Source organism: Mauremys mutica, chromosome 11 (genome assembly GCF_020497125.1).
Source record: "Mauremys mutica isolate MM-2020 ecotype Southern chromosome 11, ASM2049712v1, whole genome shotgun sequence".
NCBI lineage: Eukaryota > Metazoa > Chordata > Testudines > Geoemydidae > Mauremys > Mauremys mutica.
In genome coordinates this window covers 7,036,335-7,064,223 of record NC_059082.1, presented here as the reverse complement: position 1 = coordinate 7,064,223, position 27,889 = coordinate 7,036,335, and the positions used below count along the sequence as shown (strand labels likewise).

General features: G+C 48.7%; 1 protein-coding gene across 3 annotated transcripts; it reads left to right on the top strand.

Moving 5' to 3' along the window:
* On the top strand, positions 1-27,862 carry RASL12 (RAS like family 12). Of its 3 annotated transcripts, none has more exons than XM_044979640.1 (6): positions 1-470; positions 1,093-1,272; positions 7,067-7,123; positions 16,294-16,367; positions 18,089-18,279; positions 26,310-27,862. In XM_044979640.1, the coding sequence occupies exons 2-6, from the start codon at positions 1,155-1,157 to the stop codon at positions 26,692-26,694; spliced, it is 825 nt and encodes a 274-aa protein (XP_044835575.1). In that variant the 5' UTR covers positions 1-470; positions 1,093-1,154; the 3' UTR covers positions 26,695-27,862. The 3 variants fall into 3 exon arrangements, with proteins under 3 accessions (XP_044835575.1, XP_044835576.1, XP_044835574.1); XM_044979639.1 differs by having other exon boundaries at positions 2-470; positions 1,147-1,272; XM_044979641.1 differs by lacking the exon at positions 7,067-7,123 and having other exon boundaries at positions 1,147-1,272.
* Positions 27,863-27,889: the final 27 nt, after the last annotated feature.

Sequence of the window (27,889 nt, the reverse complement as noted above, 5' to 3'; positions counted from 1 at the left end):
CCCCTTTCACCGTGAGCCTTGGAGGCCTTTTCGGCAGGTTTATTTGTTTGCTGTGAGGAAAGTCCCCTGTGCTGATGGGAAATTGTATCCAGCGGAGCCTGAGAGAGGCAGCAGCTTTCCTTACAAGGAGTTTGGCCGGGACTCAGCTGGCGAAAGTTGCAGGGAGCCTGAGCTCTCTTCCTCCCTGCCTCATTCATTCACGCGCGGGGCTGAGGTCTGGAGCCAGCAGCCGTGGGGACGGCGCAGACGCTGAGTTCCCAATGATTCACTCGGCTTATCGGTGCCTGGTGGCTGGCTCGTTCCTCTGGATTCGGTGTGTGGGTGCAGCTCTGGCCTTGCCTTGAGGAGGCGTGTGCGTGTGAGCGTGTGTGTAGGGGGCAAACCATGGATCTGTGGATATAAACAACAAAGCCTGCCCAGCAAACTCATCCTCTCTGTGTCCCTCATGAAAATCCAGCTCTGATTTCAAGGTTAGAGGACTAATTTATCTTCTATTTCTGATAGCGAGAGGGGAGGGCACGGGTAGAGGTCAGTTGCAGCCTTGTCTTTGCAAAGCAAGCATCCTTTTCCGTGTGTTCATGGTGGGTTCAGTTGAGACGGGATGGGTGGGGGAAATTGCAGGAAATACACAGCAAAACTTAACGTGAATTCTTTCCTGCAAGGAGGCGCGTGTTGCGGGGAGGCTGTGCATTGCAGGGCTGCTGCTTATTTAAAGGATGCAAAAGAAATTGCGCTTAGGAGAATGGGGGATTTTTTTCGTGCTCCTTTCCCACGACGCTTCACGGCCCTGATTTCCCAAGCCCTATTGCTGTGCGCTTCTTCAGGCTGGGAAGAAGTTAGTGGTGCCCCGCGATGGAGGATGGAAATGGCAGGTGGTGCTGAAGATGAGTTTGCTGCAGAGAACTGGGAAGGAGCGAGAGGGAGGAGGAGGGGGTGCCTGTCTCCCCAATAATGTACGTCCCCCCCATGCTCTTTCGTCCCGCCGAGGCAGAGGTGGGCCTGTGCTGCAGAATCTGTTGGGGGTGATGGAGCTGGTGGAGAGGATAACCCTCAGCACTTACAGAGCTCTGTAACCTGAGCTCCTCCCCATAGGGTGGTCGGTTTCCTTGTGGTGCTCCCATGCTTTCGCCTCGCTCTCTTTGAAAGGCAAGAGAATGTCCTCGATGTTTGGCAAGCCACGGGCCACCCCCAGCGCCACTGACCGTCACCTCCCCAGCCTGCTGCCTGAGTGCAACGTGGCGATCTTAGGATGCAGAGGATCCGGCAAATCAGGTGAGAAGGAAAGAGTCACCGAGAGAGAGAGAAAGATGCAGCTGGAAAGAGGGAGCCCCAGGGCTGGGCTGAGAGGTCTTGGGGTAAAACATATTCAGCTCATGTTCATTTTAGGCAGTGCGGCCTAGTGGGATGGGCACCGGACTGGGACTCAAGGGACGCTGGGTTCTATTCCTGGCTCTGCTACTGAGCTGCTGGGTGCCCTTGGGCAAGTCACTTCCCTTCTTTGTGCCTCGGTTTTCCCATCTGTAAAGTGGGGACTTTGATCCTTTATGAAGCACTGTGAGATCTACAGAGCAGGGGTTTTCAAACTTTTTTTCTGAGGACCCAGTTAAAGAAAAATGTTGATGCCTGTGACCCAACGGAGCTGGGGATGAGGGGTGTGGGAGGGGCTCAGGGCTGGGGCAGAGGGTTGGGGTGCGGGGGTGAGGGCTGCAGGGTGGGGCAGGAATGAGGGGTTCAGGGTGTGGGAGGGGGCTGGGGATGAGGGGTTTCTGGTGTAGGAGGGGCTCCGGGTTTGGAGGGAGACTGAGGGCTGGGGCAGAAGGTTGGGGTGCAGGAGGGGGTCAGGGCTCTGAGCTGGGGATGAGGGGCTTGGGGTGCAGGAGGGGCTCTGGGTTTGGGGGAGCTCAGGGCTAGGGCAGAGGGTTGGGGTGTGGGAGGGGGTCAGGGCTCTGAGCTGGGGCCAGGGATGAGGGGTTCAGCGTGTGGGAGGGGGCTGGGGATGAGGGGTTTGGGGTGCAGAAGGGGGCTCCGGGTTTGGAGGGAGACTGAGGGCTGGGGCAGAGGGTTGTGGTGCGGGATGGGGTCAGGGCCCTGGGCTGGGGATGAGGGTTTGGGGTGCAGGAGGGGCTCTGGATTTGGGGGGGCTCAGGGCTAGGGCAGAGGGTTGGGGTGCAGGAAGGGGTTCCAGGTTTGGGGGGCTCAGGGCTGGGGCAGAGGGTTGGGGTGCAGGAAGGGGTTCCAGGTTTGGGGGGCTCAGGGCTGGGGCAGGGGATTGGGGCGCGATCCTCGGTTTGACAAACACTGCTAAAAAGGAAACGTGCTATATAAGTTCTAGGCCTTGCTATTATTTCCTTGACGCTATGGGTGTAAAACAAGCAAGTGGGTTAACCCTTTGCCCTGCTGCTCCACCTGGTAATAAATGGGAATTTACCATAGAGACTCAGCTTTGCCTTGGTCCTGGGCTCGCCCTGTGGTTCCCAGGCCTCACATGATCATGCCCAGGGAACCAACAGCCAACGCCCACTGGTACTGGAGGTGAGCATAGCAAAGTGCTGCTAACATGGCATTGGTTCAGCTGAATGTTATGAACGTGGCGGATCCTCACAGCTTCCACTGGAATAACGTCAGTTGTGCTAAGCTCTCCGGGGGAGTTGTCTGGGTGAAATCAAATGTAGTTCTGTAGGAACTCCATTGCATTTGAGCATTCATCACAGGGCCAAACGTATCTCGCTGGTTTCACAGCAGTCAGACCAGACACCCACGTGGCCCATACAGTATAAAATGTGGCCCAGGAATCTTCCAGGTGAGGAGAGCTGCCTTTGGCAAACAGAACTTTCCTCATTCCCTTTCCTTCTCCAGGTGGGTGAAACCCCACAGAGAAGAAATTGTGATGATCGGAACTAAGGCCCTGATCCAACAAAGTGCTTACGTGCATGCTTAACTTTAAGCACGGGAATCGCCCTATTGAAACCAACAACGTGTGTATGTGTGGTGCTTATCTCTTGTGGTTGAGATGGGGACACATATGCCTGCTTGCCTGTCATTTTCAGGGACAGAGGTATAGTGGAAGGAGGTGAATTCCTTGGGATTGATCTGGTGTCTTCTCTGAAACCTCCAGTCTCAAAGGAAGGGGAGCTCTCTGTGTCTGTTTCACGCTGACATGGGAACTGTGGAAAGAGCCCCATGATACATGGAGAAAGAATCCATGCACTTAAAGTTACGACGTGCTTAAGTGCCTTGCTGGGTTGGACCTACAGCTCAAAACCTTTAGATTCTGTTTAGTGTAACCATGATGACTGCATTTACACTGCCTGCTAACGCATAAACTCAATAGGGTTTGCCTGTTGGCCACTGGTAGACTCTATAGTATGTAGTCAAATTTCCAGCAAAGCCTGTTCCACCACCCTACAGTTATTCTCACTGAAGTCTACACACATGTGCAAGGCGAGAAGGATATGACTCCTGAAGAGGTTTCCTAGAACTCCTGGGGAAAGTTGGGTGAATCTGTAGTGGGAAATTGCTGCTCTCTGGAATGGCATTTTCTTCATGTTGGCATTTAAACAATTCTGACTAGAACTGAGTGAATAATACATTTTGGTCCAATTTGAACTGAAATTAATATTTTCAGGGAGGTTTTCCCCTGAAAACAATTCACTTTGGTGTTTTGTTTTGGGTGGTTCCCCCCCCCCTTTTTTTTTAATTGACCCAAATTTCTAAACAAAATGCCATTTTGAATCAAAAAGTCGAAATGAAATGTTTCAAAATGATCAGGAAAAAAAACCGCTTCAACTTTTCCAGATTTCCTTTTACATTTTCTTTTTCAGTCAAAACGATTATTCAAATTTGACCTGAATGCCGAAATAATTTCAGAAAAATTATTCTGAAAAATGCATTTTTTCTCTATTTTACTATTCACTGAAAATGTTTTGCTCTGTTCTAATTGTGATTAACATCTGATCCTCTCTGCCGTCCACCCAACCCCAAAGAACTGCAAAGACCTTAGACTTTCATTCATTCCTTTTGTTCTTTGAGTTAACTGATTCAAGCGAACTCATTTCTTCATCAACACAATGCTCCCGGTGTGAATTTTGAATCCCTGCCACTTCCTGGCTAAAATGTCTCTTGCATTCTTTGAGAAAAGCGGGTATAGAGGTGGCTGCTCTTAACAGACTAGCCTGGTATGAAATTCAACCCATAACAAGCAGCAAAATGAATCTGCTCAATATCAGGGTGGATCTTGCTCTCCTTACCCAGACAAAACACCCTTGGATTTTGATTATCATTTGTAGTACCATGGTGCAAGGCATGGTACCAGGGCCAGCTCCAGACCCCAGCGCGCCAAGCGCGCGCTTGGGGCAGCAGGTGGCTCCGGTGCCTGTGGGAGGTCCACCGGAGCCGCAGGACCAGCGGACCCTCCGCAGGCACGTCTGCAGGAGGTCCACCGGAGCCGCGGGACCGGCGACCGCCAGAGCGCCCCCTGCGGCGTGCCGCCCTGCTTGGGGCGCCGCAAATCCTAGAGCTGCCCCTGCATGGTACAATCACATGCTAAGTGACAATACCGGTCCCAAACAGCTTACAATCTAAAAATCATTTTCAACTATGGGAATAGGGACTGCAGGATCAGTCCCAAGTGCCCAATATATAATAGAGCTTTCTCCTTTCATATATTATACAGACTATATGATACTAACCCTGTTATCTGCCTCCCTTTATATGGTGCTCTGCATCCGCAGATTGCAAAGTGCTCTATAAAGGAGAGAAGTATCATTCTCCCAGCTCTACAGACAGGGAAATTAATGCACAGAAAGGGGAAATTACATGTCTAAGGCCATGCAGCAGAGCACAGTCCAGGCTGGGACTAGATCCGAGGTCTCCGGAGCGCCAGCCAGTGTCCTGTGTACTTGGTCGCACTCTCTGCCATAATGGCTGGCAGCGTGGTATAAAACGATGAGCAGTAGGTTGGGGGTAGCTGTGTTACATACGAGTGGCTGAGCCGTGAGAGAGTTATGAAGGTCGTCTCAAAGGAATGCCAGTAAACCCTTTGTAGTACCCGCCCCACAGGTAATACGTAGGCTACCGAGCAGGAAAGCTGGTTGAGAGAGTTATCAACAATTTGATTGGGTGTGTGTTTTGTGTAACTCCACCTCCATAAAGCCAGAGGCCTTCGTACAGCAGGTCTGACCATGCAGGCCATGGAGAGGGAGGAGAAGAACTGTAGCTAACACATCTGAAAATGCCCAAAATGCATCTGACGAAGTGGGTATTCACCCACGAAAGCTCATGCTCCAAAACTTCTGTTAGTCTGTAAGGTGCCACAGGACTCTGCTGCTTTTACAGATCCAGACTAACACGGCTACCCCTCTGATACTTGCCCCAGGAGAGATTTTCTGAGCTCCAGGCTTGGGAGCTGAGCCACCTTCTCGCCAGTGGTAGAAAGGTCCCGTTTCCAGCCACAAGATGTCAGCCTCGCGACCTCTTACGAGTGCAGACTGAGTACTGCCCAACCTGCACTGCACATGGCGAGAAAGTTGTGAGCGGCACAGGAGTGCTGCGGAGAGGCTGCCGTTCAGCCCCATTTAGGGTGACCAAATAACAAGTGTGAAAAATCGGGACAGGAACTGGGAGGTAATAGGAGCCCATATAAAAAAAAAAGCCCCAAATATCGGGACTGTCCCTATAAAATCGGGACCTCTGGTCACCCTAGCTCCATTCAGCAGAGCACTTAAGCACAGGTTTAACTCTCCGCACCTGCTTACGGGCTTGAGCCTGTGCTCTTTGTAGTCAATGTTCCGGCTCCTGTTCCCATCAGCATTGCAGGGTCAGGCCTCGAGAGCTTTGCCGAATAGGGATGGGATTGAAGGCAAAACAGGTGTTTAAGTGCATTGCCCAATCACAGCCTTTATATCCTGGCCCCTGTTGCATGGCAGGGGTCAGTATCTGCAGACTCCAGTGGCAAATGAGCAGAGTAATTGGAGGGTGGCAGGGGAGGAAATTCCACATTTGAAGGAAGAAGGGGTAGGTTGTTTTTAAAAAATAAACAGCTGGTGCCTCGTGGAGGGTTTGGAAGGGTAACATAAGGCCTGGTGGAGCTAGATTGGTAGGCAGAGTTCAGGGGAGCAGTCAGAAGAACATGATGACCACAGTTATCACATGGAAAGCACGGCCACTCATCTTCCATATGTTTCTGTCTGTACAATGTTGCATAAAGTAAATAAACATGAGAAAAGCCATCCCATAATTTTTAGTTAATGCAAATGACTTTATTCTGCCCCAAGCCTCCCTATAGCTTTGCACTCCGATTATATGGAGGGCCTGTGACTATGTCCTCGGACAACAAGCGTCCAACTCAGAAATGCCAAATGATGCTGTGCTTTTCCCGGCAGTACCTACTGTGCATTTTAAACTCAGTCTGGTTCAAGCTGGCTGGGGCTAGGAGGGCCCAGTGCCATTATTTGGGCTGTGGTCAGTTGCAAGGTGTAATAAGTTAGGACTGGTCTGGTTTTGACACCTGGCGATAAGAGAAACTTTGGGCTAAATCTTTCTGTGGGTGGGGTCACTGGAGGAAAGGAATCCTGGAGCCGGATCCTCAGCTGGTAGATGTTGCTACAGTGCCATTGACTTGTAGATTTATGCCAGTCTCCATCAGGCTCAGCTAGTCAGTGTTAGCAGTGGGATTAGAATGTAGAAGTTGCTGGTCCCAGTCCTGGGCTCAGATCCCATCTCTGAGAAACTCCTAGGGGAATTGTGTTAGTGAAATCTAATCAGTGATCCTTTGAAAGTGTGCTGCAGCTCAGCAAAAGTGAAATTAGTGTGTACAAATACACTGGGTAATAGTTTGTATCACTGCACAGATGGGAACTCTGGGACTAACCCTGAGGGAAAGAATAAGTGTAGGGATGTTTTGATTTCATGAGCAGAACTAAACGGGCCCATGAACCATTTCTCAAGGGAGAGTTTGTTCGTTTTCCTTTCCGCGCGGATGCAAGAGCTACTTGCTACTGGTGTGAAGCTGAGTTGCATAGACACGAACAAAACGGAGACTAAACAAACCTTGTTTCACCTTTTACAGCGCTGACTGTGAAGTTTCTAACCAAGAGGTTTATAAGTGAATATGATCCCAATTTGGGTAAGACATTTTCTTCGTAGTTATTTTTCCGTTGGTTGTCATCTGCATGCCATTTCCTGGAACACTTATGTGCCTGTTCTATTATTGCTGTGATTTAAAGCCAAGCAGTTAGTTTCTGCAGCTTTCTTTAGCCAGCTGGTACCAAGCTGGCCTTCTACACTGGCAGATGAGAAAACATTCTTCCCTTTTAAGTGGACAGCAATTCTTTCCTAGGTCTAGGTTTTCCATAAATATGGCATTTAAGGGGGGGCGGGGGAAGTACGGTACTTTGAAAACAACTAAACACTTGGGAAATATAAAACAACGAGAACTTAATTACACCGAAAAATGCTGATTGAAACCCACTTTTCTCATATGTAAATCTCATTTTCCAGGCACTTTACATCGGTGCTTCCGAATGTCATCGCTCGGGGCGTGTGCTGATGAAATTATCCGCCTCTTTATTGTATTTCTAAGTGCTCGTGGAAATCATGGAAAACGCCAACTTTTATTGTCTATCTCAAAAAATATTTATATACGATTCCTCCTCAATCTTTCGAACCATTGGTGCTTCACCATTCCTTGTTTGGCCATGTACTGCACTCCTGACTCTCTTCTTAGCCCTTTGGTGTCAGTTCTGAGTTCAGCAGTGGCTGGGAGGCAGGTTTCAGGGGTAAATCTGCTTTAGACTCAGAGTAAACCAATGGGCTTGACTCTCCCATCATTGGCACCAATGTGAATCAGGAGTCAATAGGGTTACGCTGATGAGAGAGCAGAATCTGCCCCACTGGTTGTGGGTTAGTGACAGGCGCCATGGGTTGTTCTCATGATTTTCGGTTGGTGTAAATGGGCATAGCTCTATTGGTGTCAGTGGAACTACACTGATTTACACCAGTTCTGTTGTGTGTAGGTTATTTTACTGCGCTCATCGCTGTTGTGTGCGAGTGTCTTCCCGGAGGGCATTCAGTACCGTAACTAACGTCAGTCACACATTGTTTGTTCTCTCATCCTCTCACCAGGGGGGGAAATGTGGGCAGGGGAGTGTATTGTTTTGGTAGGGTGTTTTCGTTCTGTGTGTGTGTGTGTGTGTGTGTGTGTGTGTGTGTTTGCGCACACGCACATTGCTCTATATTGTGTCAGAGATGGCAGATCAAAGAAATGCACTGCGCACTTGGAGCGGATAGTGGAGATGGTCCTTAGATCCTTGGGGAGTTCACTCCACAGTCAAACCGGCCCCTGGGAACTTCCTGTCTTCCTCACAGACAAGATTTACCCATATTGAAGAGAGCTCCATTGTGCCAGAGGAGCGAATAGAATAGATTATAATAGACTAGATCATATGCTCCTTATTTGGTTAAGAAAAAAGGAATTATTCCTGTTCTCTACTTGTCATTTCGCCATATGCAGCTCCTTTGCTACTGGTTCTCTCAGCCCCAGGCACGTTCCAGCTGGTATCTTGTTTTACGAGTCACATAAATACACTCCTGTGTGGGACAGCCTATCAAGGGAACAGGACCAGGCTGAGAAAGGCTAGATGACAGAAATCACAACTCTTGTCCCAGGAGGTTGACAAGAAAGGAAAACTGAATCTGTCATTACAGAAAGCAGAGATAAGCAAACCAGCTTCCGTAGTTATGGAGGTAGCATTGGATTACCAGTCCGATTAATAACTCTAAAGGACAAAGCGACAAAGAGTCCTGTGGCACCTTATAGACTAACAGAAGTATTGCAGCATGAGTTTTTGTGGGTGAATACCCACTTCGTCAGATGCACATATTCACCCACGAAAGCTCATGCTCCAATATTTCTGTTAGTCTATAAGGTGCCACAGGACTCTTTGCTGCTTTTACAGATCCAGACTAACATGGCTACCCCTCTAAAGGACAAGATGATTTCAGAACTATTCCCTCTGCAGTCTTCCTCAGATAAACTTCCCAGTGAAAGCGGTGGGAATTTGGCTCTGAGCAAGGACTGTGGGATTTTGCCCAGCATTTGAGAGTCTTTTTTCTTATACTCATGTTCATCAGCAGGGGCTGCCAGGGATATGTGCCCCTGTTACAAAGTGATCTTTCACAAAAGGGGTAAAATTCCCCCTGAACAGCAGGTCAGCACAAGGACTATGCACCGTTTAAGTCCCTACCTCCCACCCCAACCCTGAGGAAAGAATAAAGGGACTTCTGCTGGTGAGAACTCCTAGAGAATCCCGGTTCCTACATGGAATTCATCCACCTAGGGGAGAATGGGCAGAAGTTGTCTTATTTTTGGTTCCTTCTAAATTCTGCATCCAGACGTCTGTGAATCAGGTACAGAGGACAGCTGAAAAATACGTAGCTGCCTGGAGTTCGTTGTGGTGACATGGAAAGGCTTATGTTCCAGTGTTCGGCAGGACTACACAGTGGCCAAGGCCTTATTCCTGCCAAACAGAGCTGTTTGAAAATTCTTAAAAGTTCATAACGGGGGAAAGACAGTTAGAGACACTAGCAAAGCAATGTAGTTATTGCCAGACTGGATCAGACCATCTAGTCTCTACCCTGTCTTTGAAAGTGGCAACCACCACTGCCTTCAGAGAAAAGTGCATGTACTCTGCAGTAGACAGTGATGGGATAACCTCTCCATAGGGAAAGTTTCCTCCTGACCCCCATTAGTTAGAGTTGGTGATGCCCTGAAGCATGAGGGTTTATAACTTCACATCATTTTTCCTTTATTATCTGCTGTGTATGAATAATCTCTTGAAATCTGGATAGTGTATTTTCTTTCCTCACCAGGCTGCTCAGCCCCTATCACAGGCATAAACATTGTCTTGTTACTGTAGAGTGGATCCAATTATGAATTTGGAGTTATTAATTGAGAATTTGTTTTATGCTCCTTGCCCTCGCCTCTATTAAGAATGAGATGAACTTTAGGAACCAATATAAGGAGGTGGGGAAGAATTAGAGCAAATTTTGCACCTGCTAATCTTCCACAAACAAACTTCACACAGAACTGCCACCCTACACGCCGCTCAACATTGCTCAAACAACACCAACACCTTCAATATGATCAAAGGGCTTTGCCACCCTCCCAAACGCTATCTGTCTGTCAATGTATGATTGGCTGCTATTCTATTCTTGCACAATGGGCTCCTGTTCTCGATTGCCTTGGCACTCCTGGGATAAAAATGATAACGATTATCAATAATTCATAACGGTTGAAAATGTTCAAAAATGTTTCAGTTCCTGATCTGCCCCCGCCATGTTTAAGGACCTCATCCGCAGCCCACTGATGTCCAGGGAAAGGCTCAGGTTGAGTTCAATCCACTTTTGAACACTCCCTAAGTCTCTGAGTGTAAACCCAAAACAACTCATTCATTTTAATGAGCTACCCAAGAATAGAGCAAAATTTGGCTTCAAAGAACCAGCCTAGAACAAACCTGATGGTATTACAGATGGAAATGGACATTCTCTGTAACAAAACCAAGAGAGCAAATCTCGGTCCTGAGCTATCATAGATTAGGAGTCACATCCTCTGAGCTGTCCTGTGGCTAGAGATGGTGCTCACTCAGAGCCCTCTTCACATGAGCAAAGGAGTTTGCATTGGAACAAAAGTGTGTGATCCAAAGCCCGTCAAAGTCAATGGAAAGATTTCCATTGATTTCAAAGGGTTTAGGTCAGGCCCTAAGAGAGGCAGCATAATTGCTTAAAGAAACAAAGCTTCCTAAAATATTTATTTTCTTTCCCCTTAAGGCCTGCTCCAAAGCCAGGAGAAGTCAGTGGAGGGATTCCCAATAGGATGTGGCCTATAGTGTGTTTTTGTGTCTCAGCTGTGCACTGCTCCATCTGAAATTGCAAACTAGCAATTTGGGGAACATGTTAACTTTGGTAGGAAACTAATATCCCAGAAATAAGCAGCCGATGCAGAAGTCCGGAGATAACTATATTTTGCAGTTACATGTTCTGGGCATTTTTTCCACTGAATCTCTGTTTGAGTAATTAACAATTATTTTTATGGGCCCAAATCCAGGCCATCATAAGGAACTGCAAATGATTTATTGTGGCCATTAGCCAAGAATGCACTAAAGACCTAATAACTCAGCAACTTGTGTTCCTAAAAATCCTTTCCTCAGATCTTGTTCAGGAACTCATTTTCAAAGAAGGGAGAAGAGAGAGAAATCTCCCATATTTTAAAGCCTCTCAGAAATGACTGTAAATATGTAGCTGTAGCAATTGCTGAACTTTCATAATTGTTATTTCACAAGTAATCTCTTCTTCCCCATTTCTCAAGAAAGAGGCAGCCATTGCAGCATAAGTTAACAGACAAGAACACCATCATGCCTCCGGCTCCTGATTCTGCATAGCTCTGCTTTTCTTACCTTTTCTGAACATACCTGTGCGACGGCTTACCTATCCTCTCCCCTGTCAGAATATGTACATGTGCATTTGATCCATAGGTCTATTGTGAAATATACACCCTTAATTTCCAGTTGAGTCGGTGTCTTTTACCTTTACTGATGGCCAAGAAAGAAAATATATTGATGAGTTCTTGATTTGTGCTTTTTGGAATTTTGGAGAAAAATTCTGAAGCTCTTGTCTATATTGTAATACTTAGCACTGGTAATCATCACAAGGCTTTGGAGACACTGACCTGGATTAATTGCTGTGTTACTCCAGTTTCACACCAGTTTAATACTACTGGAATCAATGAAGTTACGCAAAACTGGCATAAGGCAATAGCAAATCAGGCCTACTCCTTTCCCACTCCTCCATGAGGTAGGCAAGTAAGCTTTATAAAGAATTGACTACTCTGTGTGTGTATGTGTGTACCACTGCTCTGTACTGGATAGGATCAGAATTGCTTGACTGTGTGTTATATGCCCTTTATTGCTATCAGTTACAGGAGATTTTCCTATAGGTCAAATGTGAGTGGCATCGGTGTTTGGAGGAGAAAGACTTGCAATCTTGACCCATTTTCCAGATGGAGAAATGAAGGCAGAAAGGTTAGGTGACAAGGCTGCTGAGCAAGTGTCAGGAATTCCTGGTGTGTACACCTGCACTCAGACTACTAGCCTGCAGTACTCCCTGGGTATGTCTACATAAGGATACAAACCTGCCACTGGCCTGGCTCAGCTGACCTGGGCTCCCAGGACTCAGGCTCCAGGGCTGAAAAACTGCCGTGTAGACATCTGGGATCGGGCTGGAGCCTGAGCTCTGGGATCCTGCATCTACACAGCCATGTTTATACTTCTCGGCCTGAGCCTCGCGAGTCCAGATCAGCTGTCCCACGCCAGCCATGGCCATGTCGCAGGCCTTTTGGAACTAGGGTGCTGGGACTGCTACCGCACTTTGGAGTAGTTTCCATCATATACACCGGGCTTACAGTTTGGTTCAATGGCTCTCAGCACCCCCACTATACAGATTGTTCTAGCACCCCTGTTTGTGTAGCACTACCCTCTGTCTGGGCACACATGAAGTCCTGTGACAGTTACTACCAAGTACCTCTGCCTAGGAATGTTATGGCTGTTGGCTAACAGAAGTCTGAATGTTAGTGAGCAAGAGGAGCTAGAATGGGCGAACTCTCCTGGCTGATTCATTTAGAGGAGATCCTACAGTACTCGCTCTTCTCCCTTCTTTTAACAGAATGTTTCTTTTCTGCCCTTTCCTTGTGGCGTGTGCTGATATTTTGTTGCATGGAACAGTCTTGTCCTGGGCCATGAAACTTCCAGCCCTAGCAAACAGCAGCATGCAAACCTCTTTCCTTTGCTCTCATTTCTCAAAACCGAACTCATCAAGATAATTGAGATGTGAACTCGTAACCCAGGTGAAGTAAGATCAAAGTGCCTGCAGTGAGCTGCAGCCCCCATGCCAGGGATGTGTCATTCCTCTAATAAATGCGCCACAGAGGAAGTTCATCAGATGAATTTATAGCGGAATTCACTTACATAAACCCCTTGCTATTGCCAAGTAAGCAACACATTAATTCTGAAATGGGTTAAACGCTTTCCAGTTCCGGTCTGAACCATTTATGACCGGATTTATTTTGACAGCTGACCTATGTGCTACTCTCCTACTGTAGACTTGTTTGTTAAACCAGGTTTAGCAGATATGTCAAAATGTTTATGTTTATGATTATGGGGAAATGATGGTTCTTACTCAACCTAAAAAGGAGATTCAACTTTTGGTTTAAGAGGGATGGCCACTTAGCAGAAGGATACAGCTGAAACAGGAGGTTATTTTCACTTGACACAGTGCCCAGCCAAGCTTCCAGTGAAAGGAAGGGACTTTTTCAATTGACTTTGATAGAAGCTGGTTCAAGCTCTGAATGTGGAGGAGCTAGTGAATTCTATTGTGGCCAAAAGAAAAAAGTAAAAACATGCTAGTGGACTTCAGTGGAAAAAATGACCTTCAAATTGCCACTCAAAGTGCAGCAGCAGTCAAGAAAGTGAACAGAAAGTTGGGAATCCTTAAGAAAGGGATAGATAAGAAGATAGAAAATATCATATTGCTGCTATATAAATCTGTGGTATGCCCACATCTTGAATACTGCGTGCAGATGTGGTCTCCCCATCTCAAAAAAGATATATTGGAATTGGAAAAGGTTCAGAAAAGGGCAACAAAATGATTAGGGGTCTGGTACAGCTTCCATATCAGGAGAGATTAATAACAGTGGGACTTTTCAGCTTGGAAAAGAGACGACTAAGGAGGGATATGATAGAGGTCTATAAAATCATGACTGGTGTGGAGAAAGTAAAGGAGGAAGTGTTATTTACTCCTTCTCATAACTCAAGAATGAGGGGTCACCAAATGAAATTAATAGGCAGCAGGTTTAAAACAAACAAAAGGAAATGTTTCTTCACACAATGCGCAGTCAACCTGTGGAACACTTTGCCAGAGGATGTTGTGAAGGCCAAGACTATTACAGGGTTCAAAAAAGAACTAGCTAAGTTAATGGAGGATAGGTCCACCAATGGCTATTAGCCAGGATGGGCAGGGATGGTGTCCCTAACCTCTGTTTGCCAGAAGCTGGGAGTGGGCAACAGGGGATGGATCACTTGATGATTCCCTGTTCTGTTCATTCCCTCTGGGGCACCTGGCATTGGCCACTGTTGGAAGACAGGATACTGGGCTAGATGGACCTTTGGTCTGACCCAGTATGGCCGTTCTTATGAGAAGCCAACCATAGAATGCACGTATAGTATGCAATGGCCCATAGGTACTACGGTGGTAGGTAGGTAGGTAGAAAGTCCTTGTGAGCTCTGTGGATTTTGAAGTATAGCCTACATTAGATCTTAAGGCTTGTTAAGAGTAATGGATGAGCTGAGTGCACTGATACCTGATTTGCATATGCAAATGCAGGTTGGCCCAGGCTACACAGGTTCGCATCCAATGTGCCATGTGTTGGTTGTGGGTGCAAACACAGATGTGTGTGTGAAAATACAGCCTTTGTTTTACCTGGGAAAGGGGGCTCAGGACACCTGTGCGGCTGAAGCGGTGACTCAACGGAGAGCTTTGCGCAGATACAAAGGAGACTGAGGGATGCCAGCAGTGCTGGCCACCAAAGGCTTCATTGAGACAGGACGGTGGAGAGAGAAACTCACTGAAATTCCTTGGAGGCTGTTGTACCAATAAGGGGCTGGATTCGTGGCTATCACCAAGGAGCTCACAGGAGAAGGCAGATGCTGGGGGTGGAGGCTTCAGACAAGAGCATAGAAATCTCCCTATTGCATCCCCTGATCCTGGGGCTGCTATATGCAGGGCCAGCCCTTCTGCACCAGGCTGGAGCAGCCTCTGGGCTGCTCTAATTTTCACCAGCTCATGGGGCTGAAACCAGTTAGGGATTGACACAAGATGGGGACATCCAGACATGTCCTCTTTCCTCTCGTCACAGCCCACATGACAGCAGCAGGGAGGGCGTGTTGAAGGCATGTGTGTATGATTGGCTCTGAGCCACCAAAGGGTCCATTTTGAACTGGGATGACCCTTGTGGGACCAGGTTCTACAGCCAGCATCCACCTGCGGTGTGGCACAGTGTCCGTATGGGCCGGAGGATCTGGCCCAGTGTTCTTTACAGGGAAACTGTGATGGGCTACTGTCAGTAACATCTGTGGGCCAAAACCATCCCTGGAGTAACTGCCATTGCCTTCATTGGCATTACAGCTGGGTGACTTTGCTCCTGTGACCAGATCAGTCTGATCAGCACTTTATAAATACCAACAAGCAATTAGAGTCGATCGTTTCCCAAGAATCTAGGAAAATGGGGGATGTTTCCATCTCCAGTCAGACAACTGTCCAAATAGCTCTGTTTTCCAGACTCACTTCTGCCACAAGCCCCGTCAGAAACTAGCCAATCAACCAGCTGCAGGGGACGATGGGAATAATTGGCCCTTCTTTTGTCTCTTTGTAATAATAAATACATGGCAAATGGATCTCGAGGTAACAACTGTATTGATTTCATTGAGTCTCTCTCCGCTGCATCCTTCGTGTGCCACCTGTCTTGGAGGGTCCGCTCTTTCGGCCTGGGACAATGTCCTTCTACATGTTTGTACAGAACCTAGCACAGTGGGCCTTGGGGTCTGAGTAGGGCCCCTAGGCACTACTGTAATGCAGATATGACATACTAGCAATGCTACAGGCATAACCGTGGTCTAGACAAATTATATGGCCAAGCTCAACACTGACCCTTCTTAGTAGTGCTTAAAACGATGGGAAGCGTGGGAGGTGTGCTAAGCAGTGAGGGAGTAATGGCTTGTTATGCCTTTCCGATTCACCCACTGCTAGCAACCCTAGTGACTAGAGCCTTGTGACCAGTGCTGCTCTTCAGGGGCCAGAACCAGGGACTAGGCGCTGACTTTTATTTTTCCCCAGGGGTGCTCCACCCCCACTCCGCCCTGAGGCCCCCACCCCCAGTCTGCCCCTCCCCCAAAGCCCCACCCTTGCTCCGCCTCTGCTACTCGCTGCTCTCCGCCCTCCCCCAAGCACCTTCCCCAGCCGCCAAACAGCTGATCGGTGGTGCCGCCGAACAGCTGTGGCTGGTGGGTGCTGAGCACCCACTATTGGTTTTCTGTGGGTGCTTGAGCCCTGGAGCACCCACGGAGCCGGCTTCCATTGAGTGGAAGATGTAAATCCCCGGGGCTCAGCCTTCATGGAGTGTGGGGCCCAGAATGTGAAAGGCTGTCGCCCCACCGGCTCCCCGCTCACAAGAGCGCGTCTGTATTGCAGAGGACACCTACACGTCAGAAGAAACTGTGGACCAGCAGCCAGTGCTGATGAAAGTGATGGACACAGCTGACCAGGTAATGGCCATGGGCTTCTCCAGGGGATCGAAGGAGGAATTCTCTGTGCCTCTAGAAAAGATGGCAGGTTCCTGCTCCCCGTGGAGCATGCAGCAGGGTTCTCGATAGAACGGGGCAGTGACTGTGAAATGAATGGGGAACCGGTCTCTGCATGGTTTGCAAGAAGTGTCACATTTCACCAGGGGTGAACTACGCCCCTGTGCAGAGGCCAGAACAAGGCACATGTCCAGAGCAACTCACTGCGTAGGCCCAGTTCTGGCCTGCTGCACAGGGGAGAATGTCGACCTCGTCATTAGAGAGAAAAGGAGCAAGCAGGGAGCTCAGAGCTCCAAGTAGCTGACTACGCGAATCAGATATTTGCACCCACGCCAGTCGAGGGTAGGGTTTTATCCTGCTGCCTGTCACTGTGGTATCTGAGCGCCTTCCACATAAAAGTGATAGTTATAGCAAGGTCCCTAGTGATTTCATTAAGTCTCTGGTTCTTCTTCCCAGCTGGGGTGAAAACTCCGCTTGGGGTGGAGGGTTTGTATCTGTTGCCTAGGAGAGCATTGTAAGTAATAACGGTGAGACAGCTACAGGAACCCAGTGCCTGGAGCTCACTGAACTGCCTGAGGCTCCTTGGAGAAACCTCCAGCCTGAAAGGGCCGTAACACCACTGGGGCTGCTTGTCCCATCGAGAGCTGACAGAGCTTTGGCCCAGGTGCTGATCTCCGTTCCACAGAGCCCCCGCAATGAAGCGACCGCTCTCCAATCTCCCACTGCCCCCAGGGCAGGCTGTGCTGTCGTTCGTTACAAGCCCAGGCTAGCTGATTCACTTGTACGGTACGTCAGCGATGTCTCTGCAGCGTGACTCACTATGTAACCGAGACCAGCTGGTGTGTCTGTGTACAGGTGACGCACAAGTGGGGCAGGGGCTCTGATCCCAGACTCCTTCCTGCTGCTGGCGTTGCCAGGGAAAGGGGCCCCGGTGAGAGTGACCGGTCTCTTTCCCAGCCTGATCCACCAGCTTCATTGACAGCTGCAGCAGGATCAGGGCCGCGGAGAAGTGAGCTTTCAGCCACCTGTGCACACCCTCCCCTCTTCTGATTTGTACTGAGTGTATGTTGTCCATATTTGGGGCATCTGGTCACATCGGCTTAAGTAACTTAGAGGGGAGTCCTGGTGCTGCTGTGCCCTGGGACGTTACGTAGATTTAACCTGACCCCTCTGCTCGCAGAGAGCCCTGTCTCTCGTGGGCCTGCTCCATGCTCAAGCCGACACCAGTGCCCACTGGAGTCAGTGGAAAGATTTCTACTGCCTTCCACTGGGCTTTGGACAGGCCTCCTGGAGTTTGCCAGTCCATCCCAGAAGGCCTCTCCACCGGCTCTCCCTGCCACAAACAGAATTTCTTTGTTACAAAGAAAACCCACCGACTAAACGAATCAGTGCAAAAGGCTGCCTGAAAGGCTAGTCTTTCTGGAAGCCTGCCCGAGCGAAAACCTGACGCCGCCACTGCGTGCTTTTGATTGCTCTGATTCGGGGCAGTGTGAGCTGTTTACTATCATTAATTCGTTGCACAAGGAACTTTTTCATGCCAAGCCAAGTCTGCTCTCAAACGGCCTTTTGAAATAGGCTTAGTTTTGAAACAATGTACAAAGCCCGAGACGAGCAAATGCCCCCAGACGGGCTCTGATAGTGGCACCAGGGGCCTGTGATAACGCTGTCCTGTGTTACTCTGCTAGGACGTACCGGTGAACTGCGAACGCTATCTCAACTGGGCCAGTGCCTTCATGGTCGTCTACAGCATTGACAACAAAAGAAGCTTTGAAGGTTGCCATCAATACCTGGATACCATTTCCCTCCACGCAAAAGGCATTCAGCACGATTATCCCATCCTCCTGCTGGGAAATAAGCTGGATTTGGAGCAATACAGGTAACAATCTTCGATCTGTGCCACGCAGAGGGGTAATGTTGCTTAGCTCAGACGGGCCTGTGGAGATGTGCTCTATGCTGACTTCAGCCTTTCATTTATTTCAAATTTCCCCGGAGTCCTCTCTTCATGCGCAGAAGGGCAGCGACAATGCAAGCTTCCCTGGCAAGGTAGCTCACCTTGATCTGGAGGGGACAAGAGAGTTAGGGCTCCAGCCAGGCCTGCATGTCTCTGCTGAGAAAAGGGGACAAGTTAGTGCCGATGATCGTGGTGATTCTGTGACGTGAACACCTGTTCACCGAGCTCTGGACTGAGCCGTGAGATTATATTACACCAAGCCGCCACGGGGTGTTTCTCCTTCGGAACTGAATTCGCTTTTGGGTTGAAAACTGCAGCGAGGAGAATATGTTTGGCTGAATCCCAGGGATCAGATGCTGCCGTCCTCACTCATTAATTGTCTTCTTGAAGTCAGTGGGTCTTGCCGAAGGGCTGGAGGAGCGGCTCTGATGTTAATGTTTGGGGGAGGCTCTGAAAGCGTGAACGCTTTACTGGGGCTACATGTGAGATTGTCATTTCTGATGATTTTCTCCGCAGAGAAAGGGGGACATTTAGCTGCATAGTTGACGTAGGACTGGCAGCCAGGCAGGTAGATGTGTGTTTATTCTGTTAAGGTGGGAACGCATATCACTGTCACTCACTGAAGAACTCGCAGATGTGTGTGTGGGGAGGGTGCAGCTGGTCAGCTGTTGGGGCTTAACTCCTGTGAGCTTCAGAATGTGCATCCTGCTAGCTACTCCCTAAAATGGCTGAAGGGTTTGTTGTTTTACAGTAGAGACCTTCTTAAATGGCAGATCTGTTTTACAAATGAAGTGGAGCCATTAACTTCTATTAAATGCCTTCTTTATTGCATCCAAAGGCCTATTCTCTCTCTCTCTCTCTCACACACACACACACACCCACCCACCGCTATCTGACTCTTGGTTGTCATTGTCCTGTTGTCCCACTCCCTCTGCCCTTTGTTGGCCGGATGGCAGCCTGCGAGCGGCTGCCCGTTGTAGGGATGCACCCACTGATTCAGTTCCGGTCGCTCTGTCGTTCTGTAGCGCTAAGCTGCACAATCCAATTCTGAATCTTGTGTTCATTTTCCCCTAGTCCCTGATTGCTGGCTGTGGATGTGGCGTGAGGACACCCCTTGCGCTGTGTGACCTTGCCTCCTGTTCTGAATATTTCCCTCCTCCCCACTCTTCCCTGCCCAGGGTCCGCACTGGCTGGAAGGTGATTTGCTTATTTTGAGGTTGCTGCTATTTTTAGCTGTTTTTTAGGCTGCATTGTAACAATGCATTTGAACCCGCTCCAGCTCCTTGTGTTACATTGTCGGACTCCTCTGCCTCCTTTTCTCAGAGCTCTTTATCCTGTGGTTCTCTCGGCAGGGGCTAAATGCTTTTGATGTGTTTGCCTGGCCTTGCATGCTACTCTGGGCCGATACCTTAGAGAATACCTCCCCACTTCTTGCTCATACCAGGGTCACGTGATTAGAAATCCTGGTGGCGCCAGTGTCTGTTCCGACCACAGGGACCCATTGCACACACAGGGAGGGGTTTCACATTTTTCCTGTTGAACTGATTAAAGCTGGAAGGAACTGCAGGGTGTCCCCTGTGCCAGCCTTCCCCCTCCTTATAAAACTGACAACAATAACCTACAAGTAAATCCAACCTGTTACTGGAGACCTCGCTCTGTTCACCAAGGTAAGCAGCGATCACAGCTGGAGCTTGCAAAGCTCCCTACCAGCCTTTTTTGAAGCCCAAATAAGCCCCTGTCACAGATCACCTCCTCCTGGGTACCCACCAGGCTGCACCCACCTCTCCGAGCCCCCCGAGTCTGAACAGAGTCCAGGCACTGTCCCTGTCTTGGGGTCCCTAGGCACGCTCTTGGGGTGCCTCTATCAAGCACCTGACAGCTAAGCCCCCTGCAGTCCGACTACCTAGACACTGGGACAAATGCTGACCCCTTAGGCTTCTCCACAGTTTAGGCACAGCCTGTCCCAAAAGCCCAGCTGTATGGTGTTCTTGGTCCACAGGTTAACTCTTCAAGGGCACAGGGTGGAACGCGCACGCACGCACACACAGTCGCGCACACACGCACACACACAGAGTTTCCATGGGGTTCTAAACCACCGTTGCTTTTTAATTGCACGGCTGCACAAACATAAACCCTACATGCATTTCCCTCCCTCAGTTTCCGCAACACTCCAGAGCATTTTTTGGGCTGGAGTCAGGGCCCTCGGGGGGTGTTCAGGGTCCTTCTCCTACAGCGCCTGGGTTGCGTTCCCAACCCTGGAGCCCTCTCGCTCTCTCCAGGTCAGCTTGCTTTGGTCCTGCAGTTAACTGGGCCCTCTCTGTTCCGAGAGCACGCCCGTCTCTTCCCCTCTCCTGCCCCAGACGTCCTGTGTGGGTTTTAAGAGTCTCCCTCTGGATCCCCCCAGGGCCTGTGGTTTTTAAAAGCATCAGCACTGGTGTTCCTTTGTCCTGTCTTTGGGGATTCTACCCAGCAGGTCCAACTTCCTCTCAACATCTTGCCTCTCTGACCCAAAACCGCCAGCTGTCTCCCCATCCCCTTGGATGCTTCTCTTCCCCCCCGTTTCCTCCATTTGCTCCCTGAGTCTCAACAGGTTCCCCTCACCCTCACCCCTGCTGTCACCGATGTGACGACACCCCGGCAAGGACTGGGCCCAGGCTCTCTGGATCTGAAAGCACAAGCTGCCGCTGCTTGAGTTAACGGTCCAGATCTGCGAGTTCGGTGGCAGCTGCATAAACCTCTGTACGTGCCCTAGCCGCAGGATGGGGGGTGGGGACACAGAGATCACGAGTTACACCAGCATCCCACAGACTCCACTGCAGGGTCTCAGCGGGTCGCTCTGTGCATGCTGTCCTTGTCTCATCCCCATCCACGGGCAGGGAAGATGGCACGGTCGTTCAGCTCGTTCACCCAGAGGCTCATCTACCCATTGTCCTTTAGAGAAAGCCACTCACCTGCTATCCCGGCAGAAGGATTAGTGCAGCAACATCCACTGAAGAGAGGAATCTCTGGGGCAGTGGTGTATTAACCTATTGGGGCTGGAGGAGCCAAGGCCATGGGCAGCAGTAAATGAGGGCGGATCCAGCAATCAAACGAGGGAGGGTGATAGTCTCAAATGGCGTTTCCATCTGTGTTTTGATTCACCTTGGCTGAGTGTTTCTCTGTGGTCCATGGACTGTGGTCATGTATGCTTAGGGGCAGCTCTTCTGGCAATATAGGCACACAAACGAGTGTGCAAAGCATGCCTACAAGTGTGCACCCAGGGCTTAATTTGTGCCAGGGCTTGCCAGGGCTGAGCCTCGGCAGTTCATAGCCCCGGCAGCTCTGGGCTCGGCAGCTCGGAGCCCCGGCAGCTCTGGGCTCGGCAGCTCGGAGCCCCGGCAGCTCTGGGTTTCCATGTCAGTTACGAAAGTAAAAATATTGCTTGAGCCCTGGCACCAATTTCATTACAAATTAAGCACTACGTGCACCTAATTTAGGTACATAACTAGTTCAAGCTGCATGTGCAAACTGAGTGAGTGCCCACACACATGCAACCGATGAGATAATGGCTCATGCAGTTACCCAATTTTCATGCCTGTTTGTGGTTACTGTATGCGCAAACCGGCATGTCTGTGAGCCTGGCCCTTGCCGTGGTCTGTTCGTTGAGGGCCATATTGTGCTTTCCATACTCTGGCTGAGTATTCTCTCACTACAGGTAGCCCCCTTGATTTCACTGGGGCTGCCCACAGAGTCCAGTCCTACTCAGGGTGAGGAATGGTAGCCGAAGGTGGCCCCTGAATGTTGGCTGCGCACAGTCTCAGCTCCAAGGGGGACTGGTATGGTTGATCACAGCAGAAGTGCCACAGCCCTGGGGCAAGGAGTGAGAAGAAGCCACTGGCTGGAGGTTTAGGATGGTTCCAATAGGATATACGGTAGCACCATCTTGCCAGGAACGGCAGTGTAACAGCCCTCTGTCCCGGCCCCAGGTGCTAACTGACACCAGCTGCAGTAGCAGCTTGTGGTCTGGCCAGCAGAGATTTGTACCCCAGCGTGATACCAGCTCCATCCAAAGGTCACCTTCTCTGGGCGGCATTCTCCAGAAAAGGACCCCAGTGAGGGAGGGTTGAAGAGGGCATGTTGACACATACCCCATGCAGCTGGGCCGTGCCCAAGTTCCTGGAACTGCAGGGGACCTGGCAAAGGTTCTAGTTACTCTTGCAGTGGCTTCGTTTGCTCCAGGGTGCCTGAGTCACCCTGCTCCCTGCAGAGTCTCACCTGGTTCCCCTCAAGGCTACAGCGTCTGGCACAGTTTCACCTCCCTCCCAGGTCAATGCCATCAGCTTGATTGCTCCCTGTTGTTTTGTGCCGGGTGCAATGTCTGATGTAACAACAGTAGCTCAATGGGTTTCAGGAAGCTCCTTTTTCCTTCCGGCTATGAGGACAGATGAGCCTGACCTGAGCAGTCCAGGCCTGCCTCTCCCTAAGTCTCCAGGGGTTCGAGAAAACAGGTCAAAGTCAGGCTCCTGGTCAGGACAGCCAGGGCTTTGGTATTCAAGGCATGGACCAGGCCCATTACTAGCTACGATCTTCCCAGCAATCGAGGTTTGGGCAGACAGCAATCTCCTCAGGCTTGGGATCCAGCCAGCCCCAGGCCCCTGGGTGTTGCTCCCCTAAGGTACGCTCCCCAATCATGGCCCTTCTCCTGAGCATCTGTGTGAGCAGGAGGAGAAGCTGAGATGGCCTTAGCCCTCCATTCCCCAGGGGCCAGCAGTTGGACACCTGTGGTGGGCTTTTTTAAGAAGAGTTCAGGTAATCGCTAGGGTTTCCCCTCTGGTTTTTCCCTCCCAGTTACACACAGAGTCTAGTGATTTTCTGGAAAGTGAGTTTGGGTAGGAAGGCAATGACTGATTGATCGATTGTCCAGGGGTAAGGAACAAGGTCACGGTTGTTTGCCCCTATGCCATTGGGTTTGGTAGCTTTAGCATAAAGATACAATCACGCCACAGTCAGGCTCCATGTCAAAATATATGGAGCTCTGATTTCATCCTCCTAGCTTCAGTCATCACCAAGTATTTCAGTGTGTCTAGCCCCCGTTGCCTGCTGATTGATTCCAGCAGCCATGGCACCTGCAAGCCAGTCTCCCTGTGCTGAAGAATTGTAGAGCACGTGGGTTTCTAACATATGATGCAGTAACACAGGCCAAAATGCCAAACCAGCAAGCAAGTCTATTTCACCACTACAACCCGCATGTCAGAAGGGAGAGAAGTATTCTGTGCCCGAGCTGCAGAACAGCATGACTCTACATATGTGGTTCAAGGCTGAGGTCTCGGACTTTTGCATTTCCTGACATTTTCATGTTCAAATTTGCAAACTTGATCTCATGTTAATGTAGACGTTTGGCATTTAAAGTCTGTAGGGCTTGATCTGCTATTGGAAGCCAATGGAAGCTTTGCCCTTCACTTTGGTGGGTTTTGGATTGGGTCCATAGTGAGTTCCTAATGAGTAATTTCATGACACTTTAATCATAGAATCATAGGACTGGAAGGGACCTCAAGGTCATCTAGTCCAGTCCCCTGCACTCAAGGCAGGACTAAGTATTATCTAGACCCATCCCTGACAGGTGTTTGTCCAACCTGCTCTGAAAAATCTCCAATGATGGAGATTCCACAATCTCCCTAGGCAATTTATTCCAGTGCTTAACCACCCTGACAGTTAGGAAGTTTTCCCTAATGTCCAACCTAAACCACCCTTGCTGCAAGTGAAGCCCATTGCTTCTTGTCCTGTCCTCAGAGGTTAAGGAGAGCAATTTTCCCCCTACTCCTTGTAAACATTTTAGGTACTGAAAACTGTTATCATGTCCCCCCTCAGTCTTCGCTTCTCCAGTCTAAACAAACCCATTTTTTTCAGTCTTCCCTCATAGGTCATGTTTTCTAGACCTTTAATCATTTTTGTTGCTCTTCTCTGGACTTTCTCCAATTTGTCAACATCTTTCCTGAAATGTGGGCCCAAGAACTGGACAAATATTCCAGTTGAGGCCTAATCAGCAGGGAGTAGAGCGGAAGAATTACTTCTTGTGACTTGCTTACAATATTCCTGCTAATACAGAATGATCTTTGCTTTTTTTGAAACAGTGTTACACTGTTCACTCATATTTAGCTTGTGATCCACTATGACCCCCAGATCTGTTTCTGCAGTGCTCCTTCCTAGGCAGTCATTTCCCATTTTGTATGTGTGCAACTGATTGTTCCTTCCTAAGTGGAGTACTTTGCATTTGCCCTTAGTGAATTTCATCCTGTTTACTTCAAACCATTTATCGAGTTTGTCCAGATCATTTTGAATTTTAATCCTATCCTCCTAACCACTTGCAACCCCACCCAGCTTAGTATCATCCACAAACCTTATAAGTGTACGCTGTATGCAATTATCTAAATCATTCATGAAGATATTGAAGAAAACCAGACCCAGAACTGATCCCTGCAGAACCCCACTCAATATGCCCTTCCAGCTTGACTGTGAACCATTGATAACTACTCTGGGGGAACGGTTTTCCAACCAGTTATGCACCCACCTTGTAGTAGCTCCATCTAGGTTGTATTTCCCTAGTTTGTTTATGAGGAGGTCATGTGAGACTGTATCAAAAGCCTTACTAAAGTCAAGATATACCACAGCTACCGCTTCCCCCATATCCAGAAGGCTTGTTACCCTGTCAAAGAAAGCTATTAGGTTGGTTTGACATGATTTATTCTTGACAAATCCATGCTGTTACTTATTACCTTATTGTCTTCTAGGTGCTTGCAAATTGGTTGCTTAATTATTTACTCCATTATCTTTCCGGGCACTGAAGTTAAGATGACTGGTTTGTAATTCTCCAGCTTGTCCTATTTCCCTTTTTATAGATTGACACTAGATTTGTCCTTTTCCAGTCTTCTGGAATCTCTCCCGTCTTCCATGACTTTTCAAAGATAATCACTAATGGCTGAGATATCTCCTCTGTCAGCTCCTTGAGCATTCTAGGATGTATTTCATCAGGCCCTGATGGCTTTAAGACATCTAACTTGTCTAAGTCATTTTTAACTTGTTCTTTTCCTATTTTAGCCTCTGATCCTACCTCATTTTCACCGGCATTCACTATGTTAGACGTCCAATCGCTCCTAACCTTTTTGGTGAAAACTGAAACAAAAGAGTCATTTAGCATTTCTGCCATTTCCTGTTACTGTTTTCTTCCCCTCATTAAATAACAAATCTACCCTGTCCTTGGTTTTCCTCTTGTGTCTTGTATTGTATTTGTAGAATGTTTTCTTGTTACCTTTTATGTGTCTAGCTAGTTTGATCTCGTTTTGTGTCTTGGCCTTTCTAATTTTGTCCCTACCTACTTATGTTGTTTGTTTATATTTATCCTTTGTAATTTGACCTAGTTTCCACTTTTTTGTGGGACTCTTTTTTGAGTTTCAGATCATTGAAGGGTTCCTGGTTAAGCCAGGGTAGTCTCTTACCATACTTCCTAGCTTTGTGGCATCCAAGGCCCTAAGTCAGTACATGCCTAACTAAGCATAGGAATAGTCCAACTAGCTTAAACCCATTGACTTTAATAAGACTACTCACATGTTTAATGTTAAGTTTTTGCTGAATTGGGGTCTGAACCCTCCTTTTAGAAGGGTACCAGTGTAATAAATTGTGGCTGTGCATAACCAGTCAAGAGGGCAGTTAGTGTGAAGCAAGCCAAGACCTAATGAAGTCAATGGGAATTTTTTCATTGACATAAATGGATCAGGCTCTACAGCATAAATTACTTTATCTCATGCTCAAGTCCTCTCTACAAGCTGCCACTTTGTATTAGGCTGTTGCAGTGGCTAGGGCTGGCCACTAGAGGGAGAAATGATCTCAGGCCCTGAGCCGTGGGTTCAACCTGCACATCAGCTGTCATGGTTTATGGTCTCTGCTTGGCTCACACACCCCTTCCTGTTCTCCTTTATCAGACAGGTCACCAAAGCCGAAGGGGTGTCTCTAGCTGCCAAGCACGGGTGCTTGTTTTACGAGGTCTCTGCCTGCCTGGAGTTCAAGGCTGTGCAGCATGTGTTCCATGAAGCTGCGCGGGAAGTGAGGAGGGAGATGGAGCGGAACCTGCCGGTCCGACCGCTGTTCATCACAGAGGAGAGGCCCTTCCTACACCTTGCTGCCCCGACTGCCATGGCCTCCAAGCACGGCCTGGCTAGCTGCACACTCAACACTCTCTCCACGGTCAACTACAAAGAGATTCCCTCCGTGGCACAAGCCAAGCTGGTCACGGTAAAATCGTCACGGGCTCAAAGCAAGAGGAAAGCTCCCACGTTGACCTTACTGAAGGGCTTTAAAATATTTTAAGCCTTGGCCCCTCCAAGGGATGGGAAAGGAGCAGCCACTGGATTTCCTGGCACCCCAAGGAACCTTCTCCAACTTCTGCAGTGGCATATTTGACAATCTCCATGGCAGCAGTGGCTTACAGACCATCTTCCGTGATTTACTGACAATGCACTTGGCCTTAGAACTACAGCAAAGCACTTTGGTAGGGATGCAGTGAACAGGCCCGGGATTGAGTGCAGAAGAGTCTAAAACTTTGTCATAACTTCCTTCTAAATCACTGACTATTTGTCCAATCCCTGTAGCTCAGTATTGACATGATATTTGCACATTAGTCCTAGCATTTGCACTGGGTGTTTGTAGAGCTATTTGTTATAACAGAAGCAGGACAGAGAGAGGGAGAGATGAAGCCTATGTTATACATCAGCAGGATGAGAGGCTGAATGCCCTCGCCCTGTGCGTAGGGTAAATAAACTTTACATTGTTCTCCCAAGAGGCCAGATCCTCTGCTTGTACATGTGTATCACCACTTCTTGAAAAATCAGCTCCCACAAATGCACACTAGCTGATTAGACAAGAGATGTGGCCCATGTAATAACTGAGTCCAGAGTATCTAAATGCCGTGATCATGGAGAGGGCACAAATGTAATGCTCAGTTTGGTACCCTGTAGTGGGAATATTTGGTGGTTGGAATATACAACTTCATCAGAGCCAGGATAGTTTATGGAGACGTATTGGTTTTCACAAAACTTTTGTCAGGAAGTTTTTAGACAGAGAGAGAGAAACCAGCTGAGTGGCTCAGGCATTCAGCTGGCCTGTGGGAGAGCAGATGAGGTGTCAGTACACTGTCCTGGGATGAAGGAGGCCTGGGTTAAAGTTCCTGCTTCTGGCTGATTCACAGCAGAGTTTTTCTCCCAGATCACTTTGACTCCGGCAGGCCAGGGACATGAACCCAGGTCTCTCACATCCCAGGGGCCTCTCTCTCTCTCTCTGCACCCTCGAAAGTTACCACAACGTGGAATTGAGGTACTCCGGACAAGCTGTAGTTGTCAGTGCTGAAGATCTGCAGTGTGAACGCATAATGTCTGATGAATCTGGATAGAAGGTAGTGAGAGATACATGTCGGAGATAAGATTGTTTGGGGTATCTTGACTCTGAATTTCCATACGTTCCAACATTAGGGGTTTTGGTTTTTGTAACTGAAAATTTCCTAGATTTC